General features: G+C 40.4%; 2 protein-coding genes, 1 long non-coding RNA gene and 4 other non-coding genes across 11 annotated transcripts in view; 4 read left to right on the top strand and 3 right to left on the bottom strand.

Annotated features, from left to right (window-relative positions):
* The window catches only part of UBE2V2 (ubiquitin conjugating enzyme E2 V2), a 39,349-nt gene extending 36,901 nt beyond the window's left edge, over nucleotides 1-2,448 (bottom strand). Inside the window, exon 1 of one of the 2 annotated variants that reach the window (XM_057365026.1) lies at nucleotides 2,368-2,448. In XM_057365026.1, the coding sequence (XP_057221009.1) occupies nucleotides 2,368-2,395 (28 nt within the window). In that variant the 5' untranslated portion in view covers nucleotides 2,396-2,448. The remainder of the gene's footprint in view (nucleotides 1-2,367) is intronic. The other variant, XM_057365024.1, reaches the window with a different exon arrangement.
* LOC130572954 (uncharacterized) lies at nucleotides 1,379-16,165 on the top strand. 4 transcript variants are annotated; one of them, XR_008965278.1, is made up of 5 exons: nucleotides 1,379-1,431; nucleotides 1,638-1,790; nucleotides 11,613-11,704; nucleotides 14,317-14,447; nucleotides 16,103-16,165. It is a non-coding gene; the product is annotated as an uncharacterized LOC130572954 (long non-coding RNA). The 4 variants fall into 4 exon arrangements; XR_008965276.1 differs by lacking the exons at nucleotides 1,379-1,431; nucleotides 1,638-1,790 and adding an exon at nucleotides 2,482-2,723; XR_008965277.1 differs by lacking the exons at nucleotides 1,379-1,431; nucleotides 1,638-1,790 and adding an exon at nucleotides 2,730-3,154.
* On the top strand, nucleotides 6,383-6,455 carry TRNAA-AGC (transfer RNA alanine (anticodon AGC)). The gene has a single exon. It is a non-coding gene; the product is annotated as a tRNA-Ala (tRNA).
* Nucleotides 7,104-7,176, bottom strand: TRNAA-AGC (transfer RNA alanine (anticodon AGC)). The gene has a single exon. It is a non-coding gene; the product is annotated as a tRNA-Ala (tRNA).
* TRNAA-AGC (transfer RNA alanine (anticodon AGC)) lies at nucleotides 9,314-9,386 on the top strand. Its single transcript has one exon. It is a non-coding gene; the product is annotated as a tRNA-Ala (tRNA).
* On the top strand, nucleotides 9,785-9,857 carry TRNAA-AGC (transfer RNA alanine (anticodon AGC)). Its single transcript has one exon. It is a non-coding gene; the product is annotated as a tRNA-Ala (tRNA).
* MCM4 (minichromosome maintenance complex component 4) lies at nucleotides 12,259-22,836 on the bottom strand. The gene is made up of 17 exons (XM_057365023.1): nucleotides 22,754-22,836; nucleotides 22,526-22,626; nucleotides 22,274-22,432; nucleotides 21,371-21,534; nucleotides 21,181-21,279; nucleotides 20,955-21,050; nucleotides 20,777-20,872; nucleotides 20,238-20,376; nucleotides 19,574-19,794; nucleotides 18,934-19,054; nucleotides 17,288-17,547; nucleotides 16,015-16,380; nucleotides 15,688-15,815; nucleotides 14,190-14,397; nucleotides 13,427-13,655; nucleotides 13,175-13,308; nucleotides 12,259-12,824 (listed from the first exon to the last, which is right to left on the bottom strand). Exons 2-17 carry the CDS (start codon nucleotides 22,593-22,595, stop codon nucleotides 12,732-12,734), a joined length of 2,583 nt encoding a protein of 860 aa, XP_057221006.1. The 5' UTR covers nucleotides 22,596-22,626; nucleotides 22,754-22,836; the 3' UTR covers nucleotides 12,259-12,731.
* Nucleotides 22,837-23,148: the final 312 nt, after the last annotated feature.

The raw sequence follows: 23,148 nt of genomic DNA, 5'->3' as shown, positions 1-23,148 counted from the left end.
TCAGGTATCCCTTTGAAATGTAAAGTGATTTACTAAGCARGAGAGCTGGGCAAGAGAGCTGGGTTCTCTGTAGGGTGAGAAGAGTTAGTAAGCTCCATCTGATTTGTTATGGSAGTGTGCACTTCTGCTCTTCTCCATAAACACATATAGCCAAATTATATACCCCATAATCTGCCACTCAGTGACTTCCTGACTGTTGTTTGAGCATCTTCATTTACAGAGGAGATTGTTCCTGCACTACATCTGCACTAAATCAGACAGTGGCTCCCTTGCACAGCCAGGCYGCATTTTTCACTCCACAACAGAATGGGAGAAGTTACTCATCCATCAAGTTTAAGGCAGGCCAAGAAGAAATSAAATCAGAGCATGAGTGGAGGTAAGATTGCCACCTGACTGGTTTCTAACCGGCCTGGCTTGTTTTTACATTATTTGCTGGCTTCTGGTGATGCTGAATCATTTTCTCTACCTTAGCCCTGACATGTGATGGATGGTGTGGAGCTMCTGTGCATGCACATCCAGTTGTTCCTGGAGCTGGATTCTTTGGCAGGTGGCAACACAGACTAGAAATAACTGAAACTAACCCACTGTCTTTACTCCATGCGGCAGTATTCACTTCTTGCTTGATAAGCTTCAGCATTGATTTGTYACAGTGTTTTGATACAAGAAAATAGGAAGGGGAAGAAAGAATAATGGTATTTAGAAAAAAAATATAGCTGCCAGTCCTAAGAGCACTGATGGTGCAAGTAAGAGTTATAATCAGGTATAAAGTTGCTCTGAATTTATGGCCAGCTTTATTTTTAAACTATACCTGATTTTTTGTTGGTTGGTGGTTTTTTTGTTTGTTGGTTTTTTTAAATATTAAAGCTAGTTCTCTCAGAGTTAAATTCAAGATTTTGGAAGGGGAGGAGAGGGTGACTGTGTATAGTTTTTCAGTGTTTGTAAAATGTTTAAAAGACTAGAAACAGTGTGAAAATGATGCAGTAAAGAGAGATCCTTGCCATGTAAATAATTCATTTTTCTATGGCAGCTGCTAGAATATGCACAGGCACTTCAGCAGCTGTTCTGTTGAAAACACTAGGTGATACAAAATCCAACTGAAGTAAGGCACATTTTTTTCACACGATCTTATTTATGCAGCATGAACTGGCTTGGGTGCTCATCAGGGCCTAAAAGCACCTGCTTACTAGATCATCTCTAGGAATTTAGAGTGAGTTAGCTAACAAACGCTCATTATTCCATTATTTAGTAATGATGACAAAGAACACATTTAGACCAGGCATTTCTGAGTAACTTCCTGGTCAAGTATTTGGATTTTTTTAAACAACACCTTAGTTTTGTCTTTATCGTCAGAGAAAATAAAGCTTTCTTCACAGGAAGTTGTTTAGAGATGGCTACTAACAATTCAAATGCTGCTATAATCCTAAATGACTGGTAAACAACTTAAGATTCTGCACTGATCTTGTTTCAAGTTGTCTAACCATTAACATTTTTTTCATAAACTTTTATTTATTTGAGAAGTGTTGAAGTGGCTGTAGTTTTACTAACATTTAGCAAAGGAAGAACTCAAGTAAAATAGCTCAGCTTTTGCTGAAACAAATCAATAAATTTCTGGTTTTTCCTTTTTCTACTTTTTTCAGGAAAAATATCTAGCAATACACAAAAAATAGCAAGGTTACAAATGCACAGAAGATGTGTTATTGCCAAAACTTCAGAAACTTCAAGGAACTGAGGAAGAGGGGTGGAAGCTGGAGCACCTTAGCCTGTGCGGTTTCTCCAAGCCTGCTGGCTGGGTAAGCCCAAAGGTGGATTTTACYATTTACTGATAGAACTGCCTTTTCTTGCTAAGATTTAATCTGATACTTGGGTTAGAGGTTCAGAGACTAAGATTGTTTTTCAAGGCAGGAAGAGCTTTTACAGTTGCAAATAACTCTTTTATTTTATAAAACCTCCTTAAAAAAAAGAGAATGACAGAGAAAGGCATATTGCATATTCAAATTATTCAGAAGTCATGCTCTCAAGTGTTAGAAACTATCAGGAATGTGTTTGGMAAATGAAAATTCTGTCCTCCTTAAATGCTATATTTATAGCTATATTGCTATATATTTTTTAAAATTGTTTTCCAACCCCCACTCTCAAAGCAATGCCACGAGCATAAACCTAACTTCATTCTGAAAAAAGTATTTAGGGTCATTTAAAGGCATACACACTCATTTCCTGCAACTTACAGCCATTGCATTTGGGAAAACTAGGATAAGAAGCTGCTCYTTCCAGCATTATCCTTTCCCCCAATGATACAGAAGGCAGCTTATGGGGGAACAGAAGAGCTGACCAGCAGGCAAGCTGGTGGCTTCTTTTTTGAAGACTTACCTACCACCCCAACAAGTACCTCATGCATTAGGAGGAGACACAGCTACAGCATTTCCCTGTTCACAGGATGACAAACCTCCCAGCATGGACTGTTCACCACTCCATCTATAAAGGAAAAAAAAGGAGGGCAGCAGCTGCCCTGGGGGAGAGTTCCATTGGGGTGGGTGGAAACACGCATCCACAGAATATTCTAGCAAAGGGCAGGGCWCACTTGGTGCCTGGGAAGGGCGGAGCAGAGGCCACCTCCTGAGAGGCCAGGGAAGTGGAAAGGAGAAGGCAGGGGAACTGTGTCTGTTTTGTTGTCATCTGGAGCAAATCTGGGCTGAGACCTTCGAAAGACAAAGCAGCTGGAGGAGGTTTGTGCGCAGCCTTTTACCCAGGGGCTTTCTGGTCGTGGTGGTTGTCTTACTGGGTCTAATAAAAATTAGTTTTAGAGTCATGGAGTTGCTTGTTTGAAGGAGGAGGTGCAATGGGCAGTGCTGCTCCTCAGCAGAGGGGGTGGTTTCGTGGCTTCTCCTGGGGTGCCTTCTACTCTTGTGCTGTGCTGCTTCCTACTCTTGTGCTGTGCTGCCATGACTCAGGCTCCAGCGCTCCTTCAATTGCTTGCAACAACTGCAACCACGCTAATCCTATATTGCATTCGTAAATTTTAATAGCTGTTGTTTTCTTTACTTCTCATATTCCTTACTTCTGATTCTGCTCATCCCGAGTTCACTTAGCATGTAACACTGAGCCTAAGGGAGAAGCGRAGGATTAGATGATTACTTGGGTTGAAGAACTTGTTGAGGTGGGTGCTATCCTAAATGTTTTTGTGATCTTAATTCAGTATGGTTGTGGTGTTAGGAATACACTGTAAGCAGGTAGCTTCATCAGTGAATGCAGCCCCTCTAATGACATCTGGTTTCCCCATTCTAGTTTAAAATAATTGTATATCATGGTAGTGTATAAATTTGAAAAACAGAAGCGCATATGGACCTGAGTAATCAGATGCTAATCATACACTGAACTTCGGTGAGTTCTGCGTATCTTAACCTTCTAGTCTTTGAACATTCCARCCAAATATATTTTTTCATTCTGTATAAACAATTTCTTGGTTTGTTTTTTTTTTTAATAAGTGGTTGATTTATTTATTTGGATGAGGTTATTGTTCTTAAAACTATTAATCTGGATAAAGTTTCATTTGGTGAATATGTAGTTCTTTTCCTTAGTAAAACCTACAGGACATAGAGATCTGAATTTCCTTAAGTTTTCTAAGCTATGAAAAATCTTCATTCTTACACCGCTTAACTATGGCAACAAAAAGTGAAAGATGGATAAAAAWCCAAAAGATAAATTGTCTACTATACTGTGGAAATCCATGGCTTGGGAAAGATACTAAATGAMCATGAGGAAAATAYGTGYTTTTTAATGKTGGCTGATTTTTCATGTGGCCTAGGCATAACTACATGGAGTTATAGGGAATGTAAAGAATCTTTAGATTCTGACAGTGATGATTTAGAAGACAAAGGTTGCAGATCCAGTGGGAGTCAGGCATAGTCAGCCTCACTACTTTTATAACAACCTTGTTTATTACTACAAAATAGTTCATTTTGAAGGGGTAGCTAGATAGTAGGTAAAATTAGGAATACAATTCTTCTATATTGTCATCCTATGTATTTCAAGGAGAGCATTGTATGTGACCTCTGATGTTGAAATTTCTTTACACACCGTTAGTAGGAATACAAAGTCTTTAAAAAAATGGTAACTTATGACATGAATTTAGCCGTTTTCCTAGAAAAGAAAAATAGAAAAGAAACCTAAATGCATAAYCATGTTAATACATGACTTCCTGTTCTGAAAACAGGATCTGAAACATCTGAAAACAGAATTAAATCTTTGCCAGTGTGGACWCTGTATGATACCTAGATGGAAATATAAAACATGAATCCTTTTAGAGAAAAAGAATGGTAATTCATATGTAATGCTCWGTATTTTAACTCTCTGATAAAGTCTGAGATTTTATAGGTTGCAATTATTAAGGTGATTTAGGGAGCTGACAAAGTAGCATAAAATTATCTTGSTCACAGATGTGCTCTAAGATCAGTGTCTTCTTACTAGTGCACAGAGAGCACAGCATTAGCCTAAATGCTAATCTGGTAAATATACCTTATTATTCCTTAAATGCTTTAAATATGTGATAAATACTGGATACAGAACTGGAGATGTACTTGTTTCATTTTAATGCTACATCTATCGATTTGAAGGTTAAGCTACTTAACAGAATGATCTGAATATACTATATCTGGCCTTATTCATTTTGTCACTGCTTAACTTATAGTTCATTCTGTGTTTTGMTTGATTTTAAGTAAATTTTACCCTACCTGCTGTGTTAAAGCCTTAAGATTGTCAGTGCCTCATGAGAAATCAGAAGTTTCTGTTTGTGCGCTTGTAGGCCTGCTTGAGGATTCTCTTTAATTAAGCCACGTAAATGTGCTTTACCATTCAAAATCTGGCATGATGAAACCCTGGTCCTGCCTGGGCTGTGTTCATACAAGCCTGATACAGACACTGCTAGAAGGGTTCTGTTTGTTTGTTTGCTTGTTTGTTTTATAGCATAGGTGTTTTTGAGACTTAGATGGTTTTTGTTCAGACGGAATACTAAAAAAAGTGTGGAACATCAGAGAGCAGAAGGAGCAGCAAGCTTCCTTACTTTGCGGGTTATACTGACCTGTGAGGCTTTCAGTCAGCCAGTTGCTTAAATGTCAGTGGTATCTGCGGCATAATTCCACTGGTAAGAAATTATCTCCTGCAAATTAATTTCAGATGCTTCTTTCCACATTGATTACGTTTTAATGGAAGAGGGAAAAACATTTTTTGTCAAAGCCAGCTGTTTCAATTAGAGTGAGAGCAGGTAGAAAGATACTGGAGTTCTATTAATTAAACAATCTCCACAGGACTTTCAGTACAAGGCTTTAGGCTGAAGACTGAAATTTTGTTATTTTGCCTTCTRAAATCGCTAAGTCATTAAGAGGAGAGATTTGAAATATCTTTATATGTCAGTGTGATTCATATGTCTGAAAGTGTGTTGGGGAACTCAAGAGTTGTTTGTTTATTTAATAAATTTAATTTCAAATACTCTTTTTCCCAGAAAGGCAGATTATTTAATACTGTAAGTGTAATAGAAGTTCACAATTCTTGTTTTATGTGAAGTCAAACCACTGAAAAGAATTTTCACTGTTGTTTCATTATAATGTTTTTATTTTTTGCATTTTAATTTTATATTCTTTATTTTTATATGTATTTGTCTGTGTGAGTGTGCTTGTCTATCTGCTGATAGACTCACAACCTAAAAATTCCTGAAAGGTGTAAGTAGTGTGAACTCTTACTTTGTGTCCCTGTGTTCCATTTGCTTTGGTGCCTTTTTTTTACCCCCTTTTCATAGCATGAACTGAGACTATTGCCACAACAGAAGGAACTAGAAGAACTCTACTTATTCGGTCATATATATTTTTATATTGTCAAATATGGAGAAGGGTAAAGTCATTTAGCCGATTGTCTTCCACCTAGGGATTACAYGTAGGAAAAATCTGTTTCAGAAAAATACAGTATTTAAATATATCCAGATTTCTCTTCAACAGTAATAATTGTTTGGTGTGAACATAAGTCTGTGATTGTCTGGAAGCACAGCTCGGATGTTATCCAGATGCAGCTCCACGGAAGAAAACGCTGTTGCCTCGAGGAGTCCAGATATGTTGGGCAAAATTTCCACGGCGGCTGTCAAAAGCAGTGCGCTTGGCGGGAGACCTAATTGTTCCTCCGTTTCACATGGAAGGCTGAGCTCTGTCATTGCCTGTCAGTGCCTTCGGTAGGGGATTAGAAGGGCTCGGACTGCCCAGCTACCGTGATTTTGGTGGGGAGGTGGGGAGAGAAGTTTTCTTTGGAGGCAGTGGCACACATGTCGGTGTGTTAGAAATTACTCCACCAGCGAGGAAAGTGAAAGCAGGAATGGGCAGTGAAAAGGGCGCGGTGCCGGCAGGGGGAATTAGCTCAAATGGTAGAGCGCTCGCTTAGCATGCGAGAGGTAGCGGGATCGATGCCCGCATTCTCCATTTGCTGCGCTGCTGTTTGAAATTTAGATTAATTTTCCTGTAGTAGTTTCGTGAGGATTAAAATGAATCCGTTGTATTAATGATTTAAGTCGTCAACTGTTGATCAAAGCTGACCTTTTTTTTTTTTTAAAGTGCAAATTATTTTCTTCTCATGGCTAGAGGAAGAAATTGGGTGCTACTGTGAGAGACCGAGTATCACTTAAAACTCACGTTGGGAACAAGTGTGCCCTGYCTGTCCTAGAACAGGTGCAAGGTAGCTGGAGAGACAGCAATTCGGTGATGAGCTGATGATTTACATAGATAACTACGATTTATACAGAAAGCTTACATCTTCGCAGAGACAATCATTAAAAAGTAATAATAAATGTTCACAGTCGGTGCAGTCGTAAGTGACAACAGTGACCTTGTTGTTTTTCCTGCATTACAGAAGAACAGCATTAGTTCAGATGGACTTGTGATGAAATTGTTTGATTTCAGAGAGCAAGAGCAGTGCACAAGTGTAATCTTGGTACTTGAAATTTTTTCTCTACTTGTATTAGCCGCGTGAGATGGTCTGCATTACCTGCTGTGGAATTTATAACGCAAGCCCGGGACAGGTTTCGGAAGAAAATCTTGTTCCCACCGTGGCGCCACGATCGATCAAAAYACTGGAGAATGCGGGCATCGATCCCGCTACCTCTCGCATGCTAAGCGAGCGCTCTACCATTTGAGCTAATTCCCCGTGCTGGGACGGGGCGGGGCGGCTGCACTTGAGCGCGGCCKCTGTAGCTGAAACTGCTGTGTTGCTGTTTAACAACCCTGAATCATCTCTGTTTATGTCGAAAGCGCGGTGGCTGAAACGTCAGGCTGCACACTTGACATATGAGGAGCATTTTCTATTATGCKCCTCGGGTAAAACAACTCATTTTCCTGAGCAGTGCATCTTCTAGCGTTTATTCAGAACGTTTATTATTCTAGTGTTTATTATACATCTCTTACTGTGCAAATACAGAATGGCTTGTAAATCTAGGAAGTCTACACTTAAAAGTTACTGAAGCACTGTGAGATTTTTCTTCTCCTTTTTTTCAAGCCTTTAGTTCCTTTTCCACCTTTGTTTTCTAATTAAGCATTCATAAATGATAAATACAATGGTTTAAAAATTAATGTTTATCATAATTTGTGGAAAGAGTTTATTCATATATTCCTGTGTTCTGTAAGTTATTTGTATTTCTTCCTTTATGTATTGACTTTGATAATTCTGTTCAAATAGCATTGCATCTTAAATACATGGGGTTACTAAGAACATTTCTGAAATAGAAAAATTCACCTGTAATCATACTAACCGACTTTGCAGGAGGAAGCACATTGCTAAAGCATTATWCACAGGCTGTTAAAGAATGCTTTCTGGATTTCAAGAAGGGAAATGCAATTTACAGTGAGAATGGATACCCTGATATGCTCTGTTTAAATAGAGAGGAGTAAATCCTGGTGGTAAACTGAAGTATGTGCAGTAATCCAACAATACATGTGCTGGTGGTTTTCTCTGAAGAATTTAATTTACTAGATGGCAGCATCCAGTCAAAAGAAAACAAATTACAAAATCGACTATCAACAAGTTACTACTTGTCCTAGGTAAGGTTGTACTCCAAATCTGTTACAATCCCAATTCTGGTCAAGATGTGAAAGTAAAACGACAGTTTTGCTGCAAACATTCTCTTAAAAATCAAATGTTCTCCTGCCTAAGTTAATTCTCTATACAATATAAAAATATAAATTTGTCCTTCACACTTCTTGCATTATATTGTAGCTGGTTTTRTCTACCTCCCTTTAGTAGACTTGAGGGGGAAAGCAAATATGCAAAAGCAGTTTCAGTCTTTCTTACAAGCACATGTGCATTTTAGGCTCAGTGATGGCCCACTGCATGCCTGTAGCTGGGATCTTTACCATATCATTTTTCACGAGGTTAAGCTCTATCCAAAATTTTCCTTATCTGCCCTGTGCAGTTTGAGTCATTATGAAAACGGCAGATTACCTCTCCCTCTTTTTCACCACCACACCTCACTCTGCTGTCCCTGAAAAGGCTTAAAACTTCACCCATTTGGCTCACAGAAAAACAGTTTATTTAATGCCCAAGCCCGATAAGGGTGAGGAAAGACCTCTGCACTATTTAAAATTATTAAAACATGTATTTTATATCACTGACAGCATTGTTTTCTGATCTTGAATTTTTTGTGAGTGTTGCTAAATTTTCGTGTAAAATGGTAAGTAAAACGTTCTGATTGCTTAATCTGGTTCGGAAAATTTCCTTGCCTATGTCTGAAAAATAATCTGACTTTCTTAGCTCCATTCAACAAAAAATAAAAATAGGGTATTTCATTTCTGAAGGCTTTGTGTCATTTCAGGCATGGTTTCATTTAGTACAGATAATTTTGTTGCATCTTCTTGTCAATGGGAATCAATATATGTTAATTTAATCAGGCTTGAGTTTTGTTTTCTAGATGGTCTCCTGAGGGGACATCAGGGCAAATACGAGTTTTGTGTTATCCTCAAGCTGCTCCACTGCATCACCTGTGATGTGATTTCCCCCAGTGTAGGAGACAGACAAATCCAGCGTGTGTCAGGTGGCACTGGAAGGCTGCAGGGCACGAGTTTGCCGTGCCAGCGAGCATGAAGTGCCTTATCACATTGCTCCGCCTTATCCCGTTAGGTTTTTTATCGTCTTGGGTGAAACGATTGCCAGCTCAAGGTCAGGCRGTAGGGAAGTGTTCTGAACGGCTGCCGGGGGGTTACTCCCCGCGGTGAAAGAACGAGAATTTTGGGGACGCGGTGTTTGTAGCTGTTGAACTCTACAGTTACAGGATGTCGCTCTTTGCACACGGGGGGAATTAGCTCAAATGGTAGAGCGCTCGCTTAGCATGCGAGAGGTAGCGGGATCGATGCCCGCATTCTCCACTGTCGGTTTTGCTCGCGGTGGGAACAAAAATATTACTGCAAATACTTCAAAAATATTTAAATGAAGACTGACGTTAATAGCTAGAAAACAACTGCCACAACGCRCTTTCTTTCGTGAAAGGCAAGTAGTAAATCCTTTTTTTTTTTTTTTTTTAATTCGTATATACACATAGCTGGGAAACACACCGGTCCTGGTTTGCCTTGTTTCTTGCTGCTTGATTTGGAAACGCTAAATCAAATACTACAAATTTATTATTTTGGAAACGAAGATGAACGTGTTTTCGTTTGTGAACAGAGAGGCCAGAGCAAGAGAGAAAACTACATTCTACGTGTGGAGCTGCATTTTTAAATGCACGTAGAGGATCAGAATTTTGCGATCCCCCTAGTGGTCTCACGGAGGGGAATTAGCTCAAATGGTAGAGCGCTCGCTTAGCATGCGAGAGGTAGCGGGATCGATGCCCGCATTCTCCAGTGTTTTGCGAAGCAGGAATTGATCCAAACTACTAAACAAAATATGTAACTGTTTTGGTAAAATCTTAATTTTGTTTCAATTGGAATAGAATCCAATTTTTTCCTTTGTCCTTCCCTTCCTCTGTCCTTACTATAGTGGCAGTATCAGGCATATATAACTGTATAGGTCAATCCTCTGTTGTAATAGTAGATTTCCTGGACAGTGTAAGTTAAATTTAGCAGAAAGAGAATTCTACAGGATGACATTTTTCCATGGTTAACGAAAAACAACGTGTCGTGGTTTAACCCCAGCCTGCCGCCAAGCCCTGCATAGCTGTTCACTCATTCCCCTGCCTGTGGGAACAGGGAGAGAATTGGAAGTGTAAAAGCTAGAGAACTCAGTGGGTGAGATAAAGGCAATTTAATAGAGAAGGCAAAAGTCAAGCACACAAGCAAAACAAAACAAGGAATTAATTCACTGCTTCCCATGGGCAGGTAGGTATTCAGCCATCCTCAGGAGAGCAGGGCCCCAGCAAGTGTTATGGTTACTTGGGAAGACAAACACTATCACTTCAAATATTCCCCTCTTCCTCCTTCTTCCTCCCACTTTATGTRCTGGGCATGATGTCACRTGGTCTGGAATATCCCTTTGGTCAGTTGGGGTCACCTGTCCCGGCTGTCACCTCCTGCCCTCCCATGCCAACATTGCAGTACAAGCAGCAGAAAAGGCCTTGGCTCTGTGCATAGCCCTGCTCAGCAACAACAAAAACACCTCTATATGATCAACCCTGTGTTCAGCGCAAATCCAGACCACAGCCCCATACCAACAACTGTGAAGTGGTTGTGGAAATAGTTCAGGAATGCTTTTTCTTCCCCAGTTGTCTGTTGTGATCCCTGCCCAGATTTATAGGATCTTCTTTCACTAATGTTTTTTATGAGGCTGTAGAATGAGCTAGATTGGTCAATTTAAGTTTACAGCTAAAAACTGTCCCTTCTTTCCTCCCAAGTCTGCGCCCTAGGAAGCACACTACAGCATCCATGTCTTTTAGCTATGGCTTCTGTGCATGTTACAACTGAGGTCCTCAGACTTCTCTCCATATTGCAGAGCTTCCTTTAACAGACTAATGCATGCCCTACTTGTGTTAGAGCTTCAGAGATAACCTTCACCCTCTAACTGATTCTCTGACTTCGCCCAACACCTTATTAATTTCTTCTGATTCTTTTCCACATGATGCATGTTTCATTATGGTGCAGTTTCCCCTCACCCTCCTAAAAGCAGCTGCACAGCAAAGTGCAGCTTTTTAGACCTCAGTGACCAGTGATGCTAAATTTGTTGTGTCTTAACTGAGCACTTCACAGTATGCAAAAAGGCCTACTTCCTCACGTCTTCTGTCTCTTCATGGATGARGAAGAAAATGTGCATGGAACTAGCAAATTTTTTTATTCCATTTCTTGGTATATCTCTGGAGGCCAAAAACTTAACCTTCCCCTTGACTCTTAAGGATACCTAAAAAAATCGTAGAATATCCCAATACCAGACTTAGGGATTACTTTCAGTAAGATCAGTAGACAGAAGATGCCTCGAGTGGTCATACTAAATTCCATTTTCTGAAAAGTCTGGGGTATCCTTACAGCTGCTGTGTAGGCACTTATTTTCAGCGAGGTTTCTCAGTGCACGCTGTGTTGCCACTGTGTTCTTCTCCCCCTAACATCCTGTGGTAAACGTGTTACACTATTTCTTATCATTTTCTTTGATACGTGATTTTTTTATTTCAGCTAAGACATTTGTCTCAGGAATGTCTGACAAATGAAGACTTACCATTCTTTTAGGATGAACACTCAGTATATTCCAAGACCATTTCAAATAAGTGAGTAGTTATTTTTTCCCCTTTTCATGAAGTGAAAGCAGAGTACTGTTTGAATRTTCTTCAGTAACATGCAATTTCAAGTTTGGTTGAAACAGTTATGCAAGGATTGTAACCTGCTCGTTGCATTTAAATAAAATAGACCACATGAAGCAGTTCTGCTGCTTTGTACAGGTAAGGAAGGTCAACATAGCATTGTATTTTTCTATTAAAAAAATCACCCATACCAGGCACTTGGGAWTGTTATTGTAAACAGGCTACAAGACCTTGTTCTTTCAGGACTGATTATGTCATTACACCAAAAGTGGGTATTTTAATTTTTCCAGTCATACTTAAAATTGAAGAAATGTGGTGTCAAGTAGAACCTTATCTACTTTTTTTACATTGAGGATACTTCCRCAGTACACTCAGACAAACCAAACAAACAACAAAAAAAGCAAAGCTCCTTTCATGCTCTCACAAAGAACTTCCCAAAAATTACACAATTCTAGACCTAAAAGTGTTCAGCACAGGATATGCTGATTTGTACTTGAAATGAACACAAAAGAGTCCTTTTAAGTCAAACAATTTTATTTCAGAGCAATACTAATAGTAAAAATGGCAGTAACTAAAAGGTCATTTAAGATGAATTTTTACAATTCAATTGGAAATACAGGCAATACTGTTAGCATGCTCTAAAAAATCTGATAAAAACACAGAGCCCTTGACATACTAGTAATTACATTTAGCTAAAATGTAAATACCATTATTGACTTGGGGATCTTTTAGGTATGTCATAATATCTTGTAATGRCCAAAGTGCCACTTATTCATGACTACCCTTGTTATATATAGCAATACCCAAACCTTGAAAATCTTGCAGAGTGGCAGTACAGTAAGGCARAGTGAAGCCATGACAGTTGGCTGGCAAGGAAAGGCTACGCTTGTCATAGCAAATGATAGTCCCAAATCTCAAAGACCTTGCAGACTGGCACTATCATGGGCAAGGCAAAGTACAARTCGTGACAGCAGGCCCTCAAGCACAGGGTAACTCACAGCAGCCTCACAGTCTTTCCAGTCACAGTCAAGAAGTCCTCATCAGCCAAGGCACGAAGCGCTTCTTCAAACATTTCCCTTGTGACAGCCTTAAAGAAAAGGAGCAAATCAAATAAAGACAGGGAAAATACTTCAAACATAGTAAAAATGCTGTACTTTCTACCAATTTTCTAATATTTTGATTTGAATTTTTCATTTGCTCTTTTTGAAATTTAAAGCCTCACCTGGAACTCTGAAGCTGAATTTGCTAATTCCARAAACCACAATAAATAAAGACACAGCATATTCAACTCATTTGTGTTGAACAGAATTAGCTTTCTAGTTGTGCCAACAGAAAACGTTTGTTTCCTTCCATAACAATTTGAGGACAAGAATGTTTATATGGAAAAAAATGCTTTTAGAAATTAATGGAAACGTAAAAGCAAAACAGGAAACTTACTGTATCAGATTGTGCTCGGAGATCATCCAAAAGCTGTTGGTATTTCAAAGATGGTGCTTTACCCTTTGACTGGATGAGTTTCCGTAAGGCTTGAGCCAATTCCTCTTTCCTYTTACGAGCTGTTGCGCTCATTCCTTATAAAAGTAAAGAAGAAACCTTTTAGCAATCGGCTGAAGAGGACAGGTTAAGTTCCATTTTAAAAATTACAAAATCCCAACAGCAKCCCTGCTTTCACACTAAGGAAGCACAAACCTGTCGTGAGAATGGATATATCCACAATTCCGGTCCTTGGATCGGTAGCAGACTGTTTCAGTGCCTCCCGATGGAGGCGTTTTGCTTCCTCTACATCAACTGTTTCCACCTTGTCGGAGAAGCGCACCTTGGCGTGCGCCTCYGCCAGCCGGATCAGAGACTCCAGCTGCCGGGGGTACGCAGAAACCATCCCCCTGCCACTGCCAATCTTCCTCATGTCCACGTACGCCTGAAAAGGAACGCAGTCGTTAAATATTTCAGTGCATCGTGGCATATTCGTTCTTTTTCAGCCCCCTGTGTCCCCACCTCTTTATTCAGAATATATGCAATTCTGGCAAGCCATCCCAAATACTGTATTTCTGCTCACACACCTTCACAGTTCTTCTGCAGTGATGAATGCCCACATCACATAACTTCTTTTCACAATAAAGAAATTAAACCATGGTAATGATCAATTTTTTAATCACTTCAAGAATTTTGGACTAGTCTTACATAGCAGCACTTCAGTCTACGATGACACCTCTATTTTGCTTCAGTGGAATTTAATGTGTTTTATGTGATGGAAYCAAACCAACATATCTGAAAGCTAAACATTAGAATGTAAAATGACTTCTCATCTCATCCCTCTTTCCTTTAGAGACATTCTCTTTTTTCARGGATCTTACAGAAAGTTGTTATGTAGACAGAGAGTGTACATATGAGGGAATTTTACCACTTCTGACAAGTCAGGAAAGACTGAACATTCTTAGCACAATTCCTTTACCTCAATAAGGGCTTGGCTTGCTTCTTCACCTAATCTGGGATTTACATAACTACGAGCGTACGCAATGTAATCCCTCAATACTGCCATATCCATTAATTCCTCCTCCATCTTTTCTTCGCTTTGGTAGTACAGTGAAACCAAATGGCGAGCAAGGCGTCTGTCATAAGCTTCATCACGTGGATCCAACATCAGAAAGATCAAGTCAAATCTGAATGGGACAGGATCCAGCATTAGTGTGCRTATCTTCTTGTCATTTAGGTATGTGGTTTAGGGGGTTTGACTTAGCAAGTACAGGTAGGAGTTACTGKACTGTTAATTCCTACTCTTAAGTAGAAATTGCTTTCTTAAACCGGAAAGAAATTTTTTCTAGAAGTCTCAAAGCGCAGAACAGCACAATGGATTTGCTTATATCCTACAGAATTGCAATTTTGAAAGTGTGGTACATTCTTACAAAATTCAGAGGTTCCATGTTCAAGGCTGGCATCTTTTGTTTCATTAAAAAAGCCACACACACACACACACACACACACACTGCACCCACCACAAACAAAAAATCCCACACGCATAACAAATGCACAGAACAAACTTGCTCCTAAAGATACTGCCCTGAAAGGCAACAGAAAAAAATATAATAAACTATAAATTCAAAAAGCACTTGAAGTTTAATCCTGAAGAAAAATGGTTTATAATTTCACAAATAATATATTCAACTAGTCTCAACTATAAGCATACATGGATAATGTATTTTTAGCCAGCCAATCACTTATTTTTCTAAGCTTAAATCAAATGATAGAATTGAGGACTACTCAAACCTAGTTTTATCCAGTACACTTGCATTAAGGTACCATTTGATATTAAGTGGCTGCATTAAGCATCTCTTAATTGAAATTTAAGCCATAAGAGGTCTCAGGATATATGCCATACCATCAGGGTGTACTTCAAATTTCCAGTTAGTGTAGGAATKCTTAACCAAGAGCAACTTCAGCAGRKAGCTTAAGYTTCTGTCAGCAGACACTCAATSTGGTTCTAACAGCCATTGMCCAAATGAYTGACYAAGCACTGCTACYTCCCCTGCTGAACTTTACAGAACATGAAGCAGGCACAGATCTTAGGATTCTACCACCTCTGCTGCAAGCTCCCTGATTATCAGTGTTTCACTTTAAAAGCTTTATGGCGCTAAGAATCCTGAATTTTTGTTTAAATTACAATTCCCTAAGTTTCAAAACAGCTCTTTTCCAGGAGTTGACTATGAAACAACAACATAGAATTAAATAGAAGAGATCCTAGAGAACTTTTCACACCTGCTGTTCAAGGTCARTGTGTAAATACTAAATGGCATTTGCTGCTCATATAGAAATTGTAAGAACAGCATTTGAAATAAATGATATAGTTGTTTTCCACTGGGCTGAAAACAACACGGTTGTTCTATTCTACTATATTTAATCATTTTCAGAAGAGGAGGTCTAACATCTAAAAATGATGCAGTGCAATTCAGTACCTTGAGAGCAGCGTATGAGGAAGCTGAATGTTTTCAATAGTAGTTTTTTTGGGATTCCACTGTGATTCTATAGGATTAGCTGCTGCTAAGACAGATGTACGAGCATTCAATTGGCAAATAATTCCAGCCTGTCAGAAGGCAAAAAAAAATTTGTGAAACAAGCTGCAACTATGTGCCACTAAAACTTTTTCCCCCCAAACTTCATATCACCAGTGTTATTAAATGGGTTCTGTAGTAAAAGTGCGTTGCAAAAGCCTTTGAATAAAGCAAGAACAAAAGCCTCTAGGAGTACTTTAGTTTGCTACTTGGATATTTAAAAGCGTTTACCTTTGCAATGGAGAGTGTCTGTTGTTCCATTACTTCATGCAGAACTGACCTTGTGCTTTCATTCATTTTATCAAACTCATCAATGCAGCATATGCCATTGTCACTAAGAACCAGAGCACCTGTCTGAAGAACCAGCTGCCGTGTTTCTGGATCCTTCATCACRTATGCAGTAAGACCAACTGCACTTGAGCCTTTGCCAGAGGTATACTGGCCTCGAGGAACCAGGTTATACACATACTGGAGCAGCTGGGATTTGCTAGTACCRGGATCACCACAGAGAAGAATGTTGATCTCTGCACGAAAATTCCCTCTTCCTGTGTGAGTAAAATCCTTTCTTGATCCCCCACAAAGCTGAAGCAGAATACCCTATAAAAATGAAAACATCACTTCTTGTACAGAAGTAACAGAGCAAATCCAACTGTTCAACTGAAACATCTGAAAAACAAATCCCGCTAAAATTGACACAACTCAATGCATCTGTGTTTCAAGCATTAAAGACAGAAATTTTATGTCATTGTAACCAGACTTTGTTTGGAACCTGAGAATCTGAAGGGTCCTCAGCTTTTCTCAACTCCACCCCTTAGACTTGATGTGCCTTATTAGCATGTTGAGAAGGTTACAACAAATGGAATAGTCACCATTGTGTTTCCATTTCATAAGTAAATTATTGTATGGTTTTGAATCATACTTTCAGAAATCTGTGAACTATAATAATGTATAAATCCATTAAAAACACCCYAAAGGAATATACTGGGGAGTGTTTGATGTCTAACAATACCTTGAGACCTGCTACTGACTGCAGTTTATGCAATGCTRTAGTACCTCGGTAGGCACTTAAACAGTCCCTTCTTGGATACATCTAAGTTAATGTTTTGATATTCCATAATTCAGAGTCAACCAAATGTCATTTTGAAGCTACTCTTCTCTTTTGGCTGCCTCTTTTCAGCAAGCACTATGTTACAGCTACTTATTTTCCTYTGCTAATCAGTAAACTGAACTTCCAAGAAATGTCCAAGATGCATCCGGCAATGAAGTTTTCCCAGTTCTGCTTTCCTACCTTTTCASTATCTTTCCTCTAATTAACACTCCTTCATAACTTGAAAAGAATTATGATACACTTAAAACCAACTCCAYCCTGACACGACCATGACATTTTAAAACTGCTTAAGATTGCAGCTTTTTGAATGTTTAACCTCCAAGGTACTTCTACAATAAATAATTACAAATGAACTCACATATAAAATTATTACAAGAGAAATACAGAACTTTTCACCTTTTTGATATCTTCATGCTCATAGATRCTTGGAGCCAATGCTAAAGCAAGTCTCTCGTATATGTCTGGTTTTTTAGAAAGCTCTTTAAGCATTTCCACRCGTTCCTCTGTAAATATCTTTTGCTCTGTTTCCTCATCAACACCATGCAGGCGTTTGGAGTCTGTCTTGCGATAGTGTATGACATCAATGTGGGTCTTGTACACGGATTTTACGCTGCTGACCCGTGAATTCACTCGAATGGGAACTGCCCTGTAGATACCTAAATACAAATTACAATCAGAGCATTAGATATGGAGAAACCTGGTCATTCCAAACCCTAAAAATTTCATGAGTTTCCTGGAAAAATAAGGCTTTTCTACATAGCCTAAATACTTTGTCATCTTATTTCTTACTGTAAGTCTTGTAGAAGACATACTTAAGTCATCTAAACCCTATTTTTGCAGACACACATATCTAAAAAGTGTTTTGCATTCCTACCACAAGTATTCTCAACAATGAAAGCATTTTTGAAAAAAAAATTAAGGCTTCATGGTTTCAAAATTTCCACTCCAGTTAGCCTTTCCCCTTTTCTTAAGTGCCAAGTTTAATAACAGCTTGTTAATGCATTGCAAACAGCTTGGTTATTTTACAGTAGTTGTTTCAAAGCAAAGTGGTTTATAAAATGTTGCTGCAGTATCACAAGACTTTACATTATCACACCCCTGACTGCAGACCCTATTTAAGATACTGCCTCTTCTTCAGCTAGTTTCAGAATGAAMGAATCAAGGTCAGACAACCTGGAGATGGTCTAGTCCAACCATGGGCTCAAACATGAGTCTGCTGGAGTCCAGTGCTTGCTTAAGGTTGTGTCCAGTCAGGTTTTGGTATCTCTAAGGACAATGACTCCACAAAGCGTTGCCAGGCCACCTGGATGCAGCTTGACCACATAAACAGTAATTTCTTACTTTTAACTGGAATTTCTTCTATCAGCCTGTGTCCTCTGTGTGCCACTGGACATCACTGAAGAGTCTGGCTTTGTTTTCTTGGCACTACCACCCCTCTACCCACACCAAATCAGGTATTTTTTAAGATTTCCCCAAGCCTTCTCTTCTCCAGGCTGAGCAGTCCCAGCTTCTCAGCTCTTCTGTGTATGAATGAGGTTTGTTACCATCCTAGCCCTTTGGTGAATTCAYTCCTTTATGTTCATGTCTCCCTTGCCCTAGGAGACCCYACAACTAGACCCAGTACTSCCTCAACCTGCTGGTAACACTCCTAATACAGCCCAGGAGAATGCTGGCACCACAGTCATGGTCTGTCAAGCACTGCTTCCTTCCAGTTTTGTTTTTGTCTGCTAGTCTGCGGAGGGTGTACAACACTGTCCCAATCAGAAAGGGTTTCCAGGATTATAGGCTCTATTACATTTCCCAGAGGCGAAGATGAAGCTGACTGGCCAGCAGTTCCCCAGGTCTCCTCCTCACTCTAGTAAGTAACATTGGCTTTTTTTTAGTATTTTAGCCAGTCACCATGACTTTCAAAGATATAATTAAGAAGCCTTGCGAAAAGTGTCCTGCTCTCAAAGAGCTTCCCAGTGCATCCCATCACATCCCTTTGCATGCAGTTAAGATCAAAGGAAAAGAAGAATGGAAATACTCAAACCAAATTTTACCTGTGACATTAACTCTGTCACCTGGCTGGACTTTATCAACAAGGTCATTGTGAGCAAAGAGTGCAACCATATGCGGGGTCTGTCCAGGTGGCATGTCTTCAGGAGACTCCTGCAGTTTGATCTAGCAAAAATACCACTTTAAGTTTCAGTTGCAAAAAGGCAAAGCTTTTYCACAGAGCATACAACAGAACTTTGTATTAACACAATCTTAAGCATTGTTTTGAATCAGGAACATTGCTCAGGAACAAAACACCCCCACCCAAACAGCAAAACTGAATACTGATTAAAAGATAWAATGAAAATGAGACTTCTGATCATTGCTATTGGCATGGCTAAAATGCTACTACAAACAAGGCTCAACTGTTCTAGAAGTGGACATACTGTATATAAAGGGGCTTCCATATAGAAACATTAAGAGGTGTACATTTCACCCTCCTAATGCATTTCTTCTCCAAAGTAGATTTACTGTTTCAGTAAGTTGTTTCACCCATTTTCATGTTCCCAAATATTTGCCCCTTTGCAAAGCATTCAATCTCAAGATATATAATCAATGCTACTGATGATTTTAAAASGGTGAGGAAGCAAAAACTAGCAACTGTTTCATTTTAGCCACTATTAACCACTACCCAAGSCAACATACCATCTGCTTGTCAGAGAACATGGATCTGTTGTGAATCAGTGYCATGCTGTGCGTTGTGTTACAGTTCTTGCACACTGATGGTTCAGCAATCCTGCCACGGTCGATCTCCACTCTGGTGGTGAAGGCACAAACCTGGCACCTAAAGAATGCTTCCTGCATCTCAGGAATTAACTGGGAGCTTCTGATAACCATGCCACTGATGGTGATGAGTTGATCAATGTCTACAAAAATACAGACTCATGTCATGACTTCATACTCCCAAAATTTAAATAACCTTCACAATTCCATGTTACATTAGTTTTTAGGCAGGAGGCAGACATTCAATTAGGTTGCAACTACTTTGTTTGAGAAAAAAAGAATCATAAATGCATAGTACAAATACTCTAATTTACAGTACTACGTATACAAAAGAAAGAATCCTTTACACTTGTAGAACTAAGACCATGAATGGTTGATGATAGAAGAGATTTCCTTTATGGACAGATTATTCTGCATTAGGGTTCTAAAGCATTTGCTTCTGAAACAGAGTTATGAATGGAAGACATTGGTCTGGATGGACCACAAGTACAATTTTACATAACCTTAAGGTAATTCCATGTTACTATTTGTTGAGTTTATGAAAATCTTTAAGATTCTTTTCCAACATGGCAAGCATGAAGTTTACCTTCAGGGTTTAGATTTCTCATATTCCTGGTCTTCAGTGCATTGTATGGCCTTACTTGAATYTGATGCTCTAGTATTGAATCAGGGTAACGATCAAAAAAGATCTCATTGGCAGCCATGTCAAATGTTGGGATAACTTCCTGTATAAAATTGTTAGAAACAACTTACAAGTTAAATCACAGAATGAGGTAATTTTGCATTAAGCATTTTAYATGCTGCTGATCAGCTGGGAATGAGCATTTTCCTACATAAGAGCAAGCTTGCTGTTTGGACAATATTCATTCATTCACCTGAGTATTGCAAGGGATGGAAGTACAAGACTCTGCACATTGCAGCTCACCAGCTAACTTAGCATACACGAGGTACTAACTGAATTTAAGACCACCTGCTATGAAACAAGACATTTTATATTCAGTAAAATAAAGCAGCCACTGAGATTGCACCGAACACGCAAAGTATGCCCTGCATTTAAACAAGTGTTTTAAAACCCAGAATATGAAAGRGCCACCTGAAAGCCAGAAAACATGTGTGCTACTTCACCTGAGGATAGCAGATCAGTTGCCTGTAGAGATTTTCATCAAATGATCTTAGATGGTCACAATTTACATTCAGGAATGGTTCCCCAACCATATTAATCTGCAAGGGAGTTAGGAGATCTTTAGCTSAATGGCATGCAAGACTAAAAAGGGAAGAGCTGAATTCACTGCATTACAAGTACCTCTTGAAGTCGCTGCATATAGCGTGGCTCGTTAAGATCCAGGCCAATGTCTTCACCCTCTTTATCCAGTGGATCAATAAAGCGGTGGAGAAATCTCTGAATGTTACAGGTAAGACAGGAAAAATGAGCAGAATTTAGTAGTAGAAACACCTACTTTGTATCAGATTCAACGAATATTTTTTAAAATCAAACTAGCTTTTCATTTAAAGGAAGAAACAAAGCTCACCTGGAATTTTTCTTTGCATGAGGCCACATTAACATCTGTTCCCCAAATAACAAGTCTTTGTCCAAGAGATTGCTCAGTTCCTACTATATCATCAGCCAGCTGCATGGAAACAAATTAAGCATAGACAAAYATATGTATATATATGTTTAAAAAGATGTTGTCAGATACAAGAGGTGAGACATCCACCTACCCCATCCGAGTGTAAATCCACTTGTTTGGCTTTACGGGCAGACCCGAGATCCGGTCTCTGCCTGACTGGGGTTCCTCGCACACCACTTCGTGGGGTGCCCTCTACCCTGGAGCTGGGTGTGCCATAAGTCAGAGGTGAACTGATGTCGAAGTCAAGAGGAATAGCTACAAAAGGAAGTGGTTTGTAATGATTACCAAGATATTTTATATCTAGAGCAGACTAAAATTCCACCTCTTCATTTGTCTCATCGTTCCTTTAACTCTACTGTCATGAGTAGTACCAATCAAGTCCAGTGTTTCACCAAAACGTACAATAAAAATGTTGCCAGTCTGCTTAGAACTTTTTTCTGCATTAACAGCTCTTCTCAAAGATCCCAAGTTCTAATAAAGCTTCCCTAGAAAACTTCGCAGCTGTACTGCATTCTAAAACTGCATTGAATTTCAACCATAAAAMCATGCAGAATTTTAGATGAAACACGTTTTTCAGTATTTTGGGGACTGTAAAGCAAGTGGTGCAACTAACAGTTATTGGAATTAAAAACAATCCTATATACAAAAGCAAGAAAGGCTGTCTCTGGCAAACAACCTAGCTCTTTCTGCATTAGTAGTTTTATTACTTTATTCTTTCTACAAATAAATTTTAAAAACTAAGGTATAATCCTGGATACATACTCCCATGCTAACTGGAAGCTACGATAGAGATCTACACCCCAGACACACTGACTGTAGTGTTCACTATACTAAATTCAAAAGAGAAACATGAGACAATGCTCATTTTATAACTCGAGTGTTTCTCAGCCGAGTCCATTCCCGACGCTGGCTCGCCACACGGCGGTGCAGGCAGGCCCTCGGTCTGCATCCCCGGGGCCCGCACGGCCACGGAGCCGCCCCAGCCCCAGCATACCGGAGTGGCGGAACTGCGGCGGGCTGGAGAACAGCGCATCGGCGGCACCGGGGCTCTGCACGTCGGCGGGCGGGGACGTGGGCATGGGCTGCAGGTCCCCGGGGGAGGTGGAGTCGTCTGTCCGACGCTTCTGGGAAGGAGGAGAGCGAGCATCTTGTGCTGCAAGACACAAGCGGACCGGAGCCGGCGTTACAATAGGCAGGCCGCCGCACCAGGCGAGGGTGAACAGCCCCTTCCCGCCGCAGCACTTACGAGTCGGGGGGTTGCTGCCCCGGCCGCGCTTGCCCCGGCGGCGGCTGGGGGTGGAGGCTGGCGACGACATGGCGCTTCTGCGGCTCCCGCGGCGGTCCTACCTGGGGGTTGGCGAGAAGAATGAGCACGGCGGGTGTTCCGCCACAGGCTGAGCCCCGACCGGCGGGTTTCTTTCCCTCCCTCGCCTTCCCTCGCCAGCCGCGACCCCCGCCCGGCGCCCCCACCCACCTGTACAGCCCCACAGACCCCGCCGCACTCCGCGCCAAAGCCAGCGGCGTGCGCGCGCTCTCCCGGGCTTTCTGGCCAATGGCGAAGCGCGATCGTAMACGGGAGCGCCCAGCGGAGGCAGGAAGGGGGGGATGCGGAACCGAGAAGAAAAGAAGGAAAGTGACGAATCCTTTGGACCCCCGAGATAAGGACTGCGCCCTGTTCGACCTGCTACAGTAGAGAAAGAATTATAATGCAGGTTACTACTTACGGTACGAGACAGAGGCTGTCCTCAGTCATGGCACATCGGCTCCCCCTCCCAACCCAGAGTGGAGCCGCCCGCACCGCACCGAATTTCGCGGCAAAACTGGGGCTGCAGGGAGGCGTGGGGAGGGCGGAGCAGCCCATTCTCTAAG

Source organism: Malurus melanocephalus, unplaced genomic scaffold, assembly GCF_030028575.1.
Source record: "Malurus melanocephalus ecotype Western Australia unplaced genomic scaffold, MMel_1.1 scaffold_46, whole genome shotgun sequence".
Lineage (NCBI taxonomy): Eukaryota > Metazoa > Chordata > Aves > Passeriformes > Maluridae > Malurus > Malurus melanocephalus.
The sequence above is the reverse complement of the archived record's forward strand: the minus strand, read 5'-3'. Positions and strand labels throughout refer to the sequence as shown.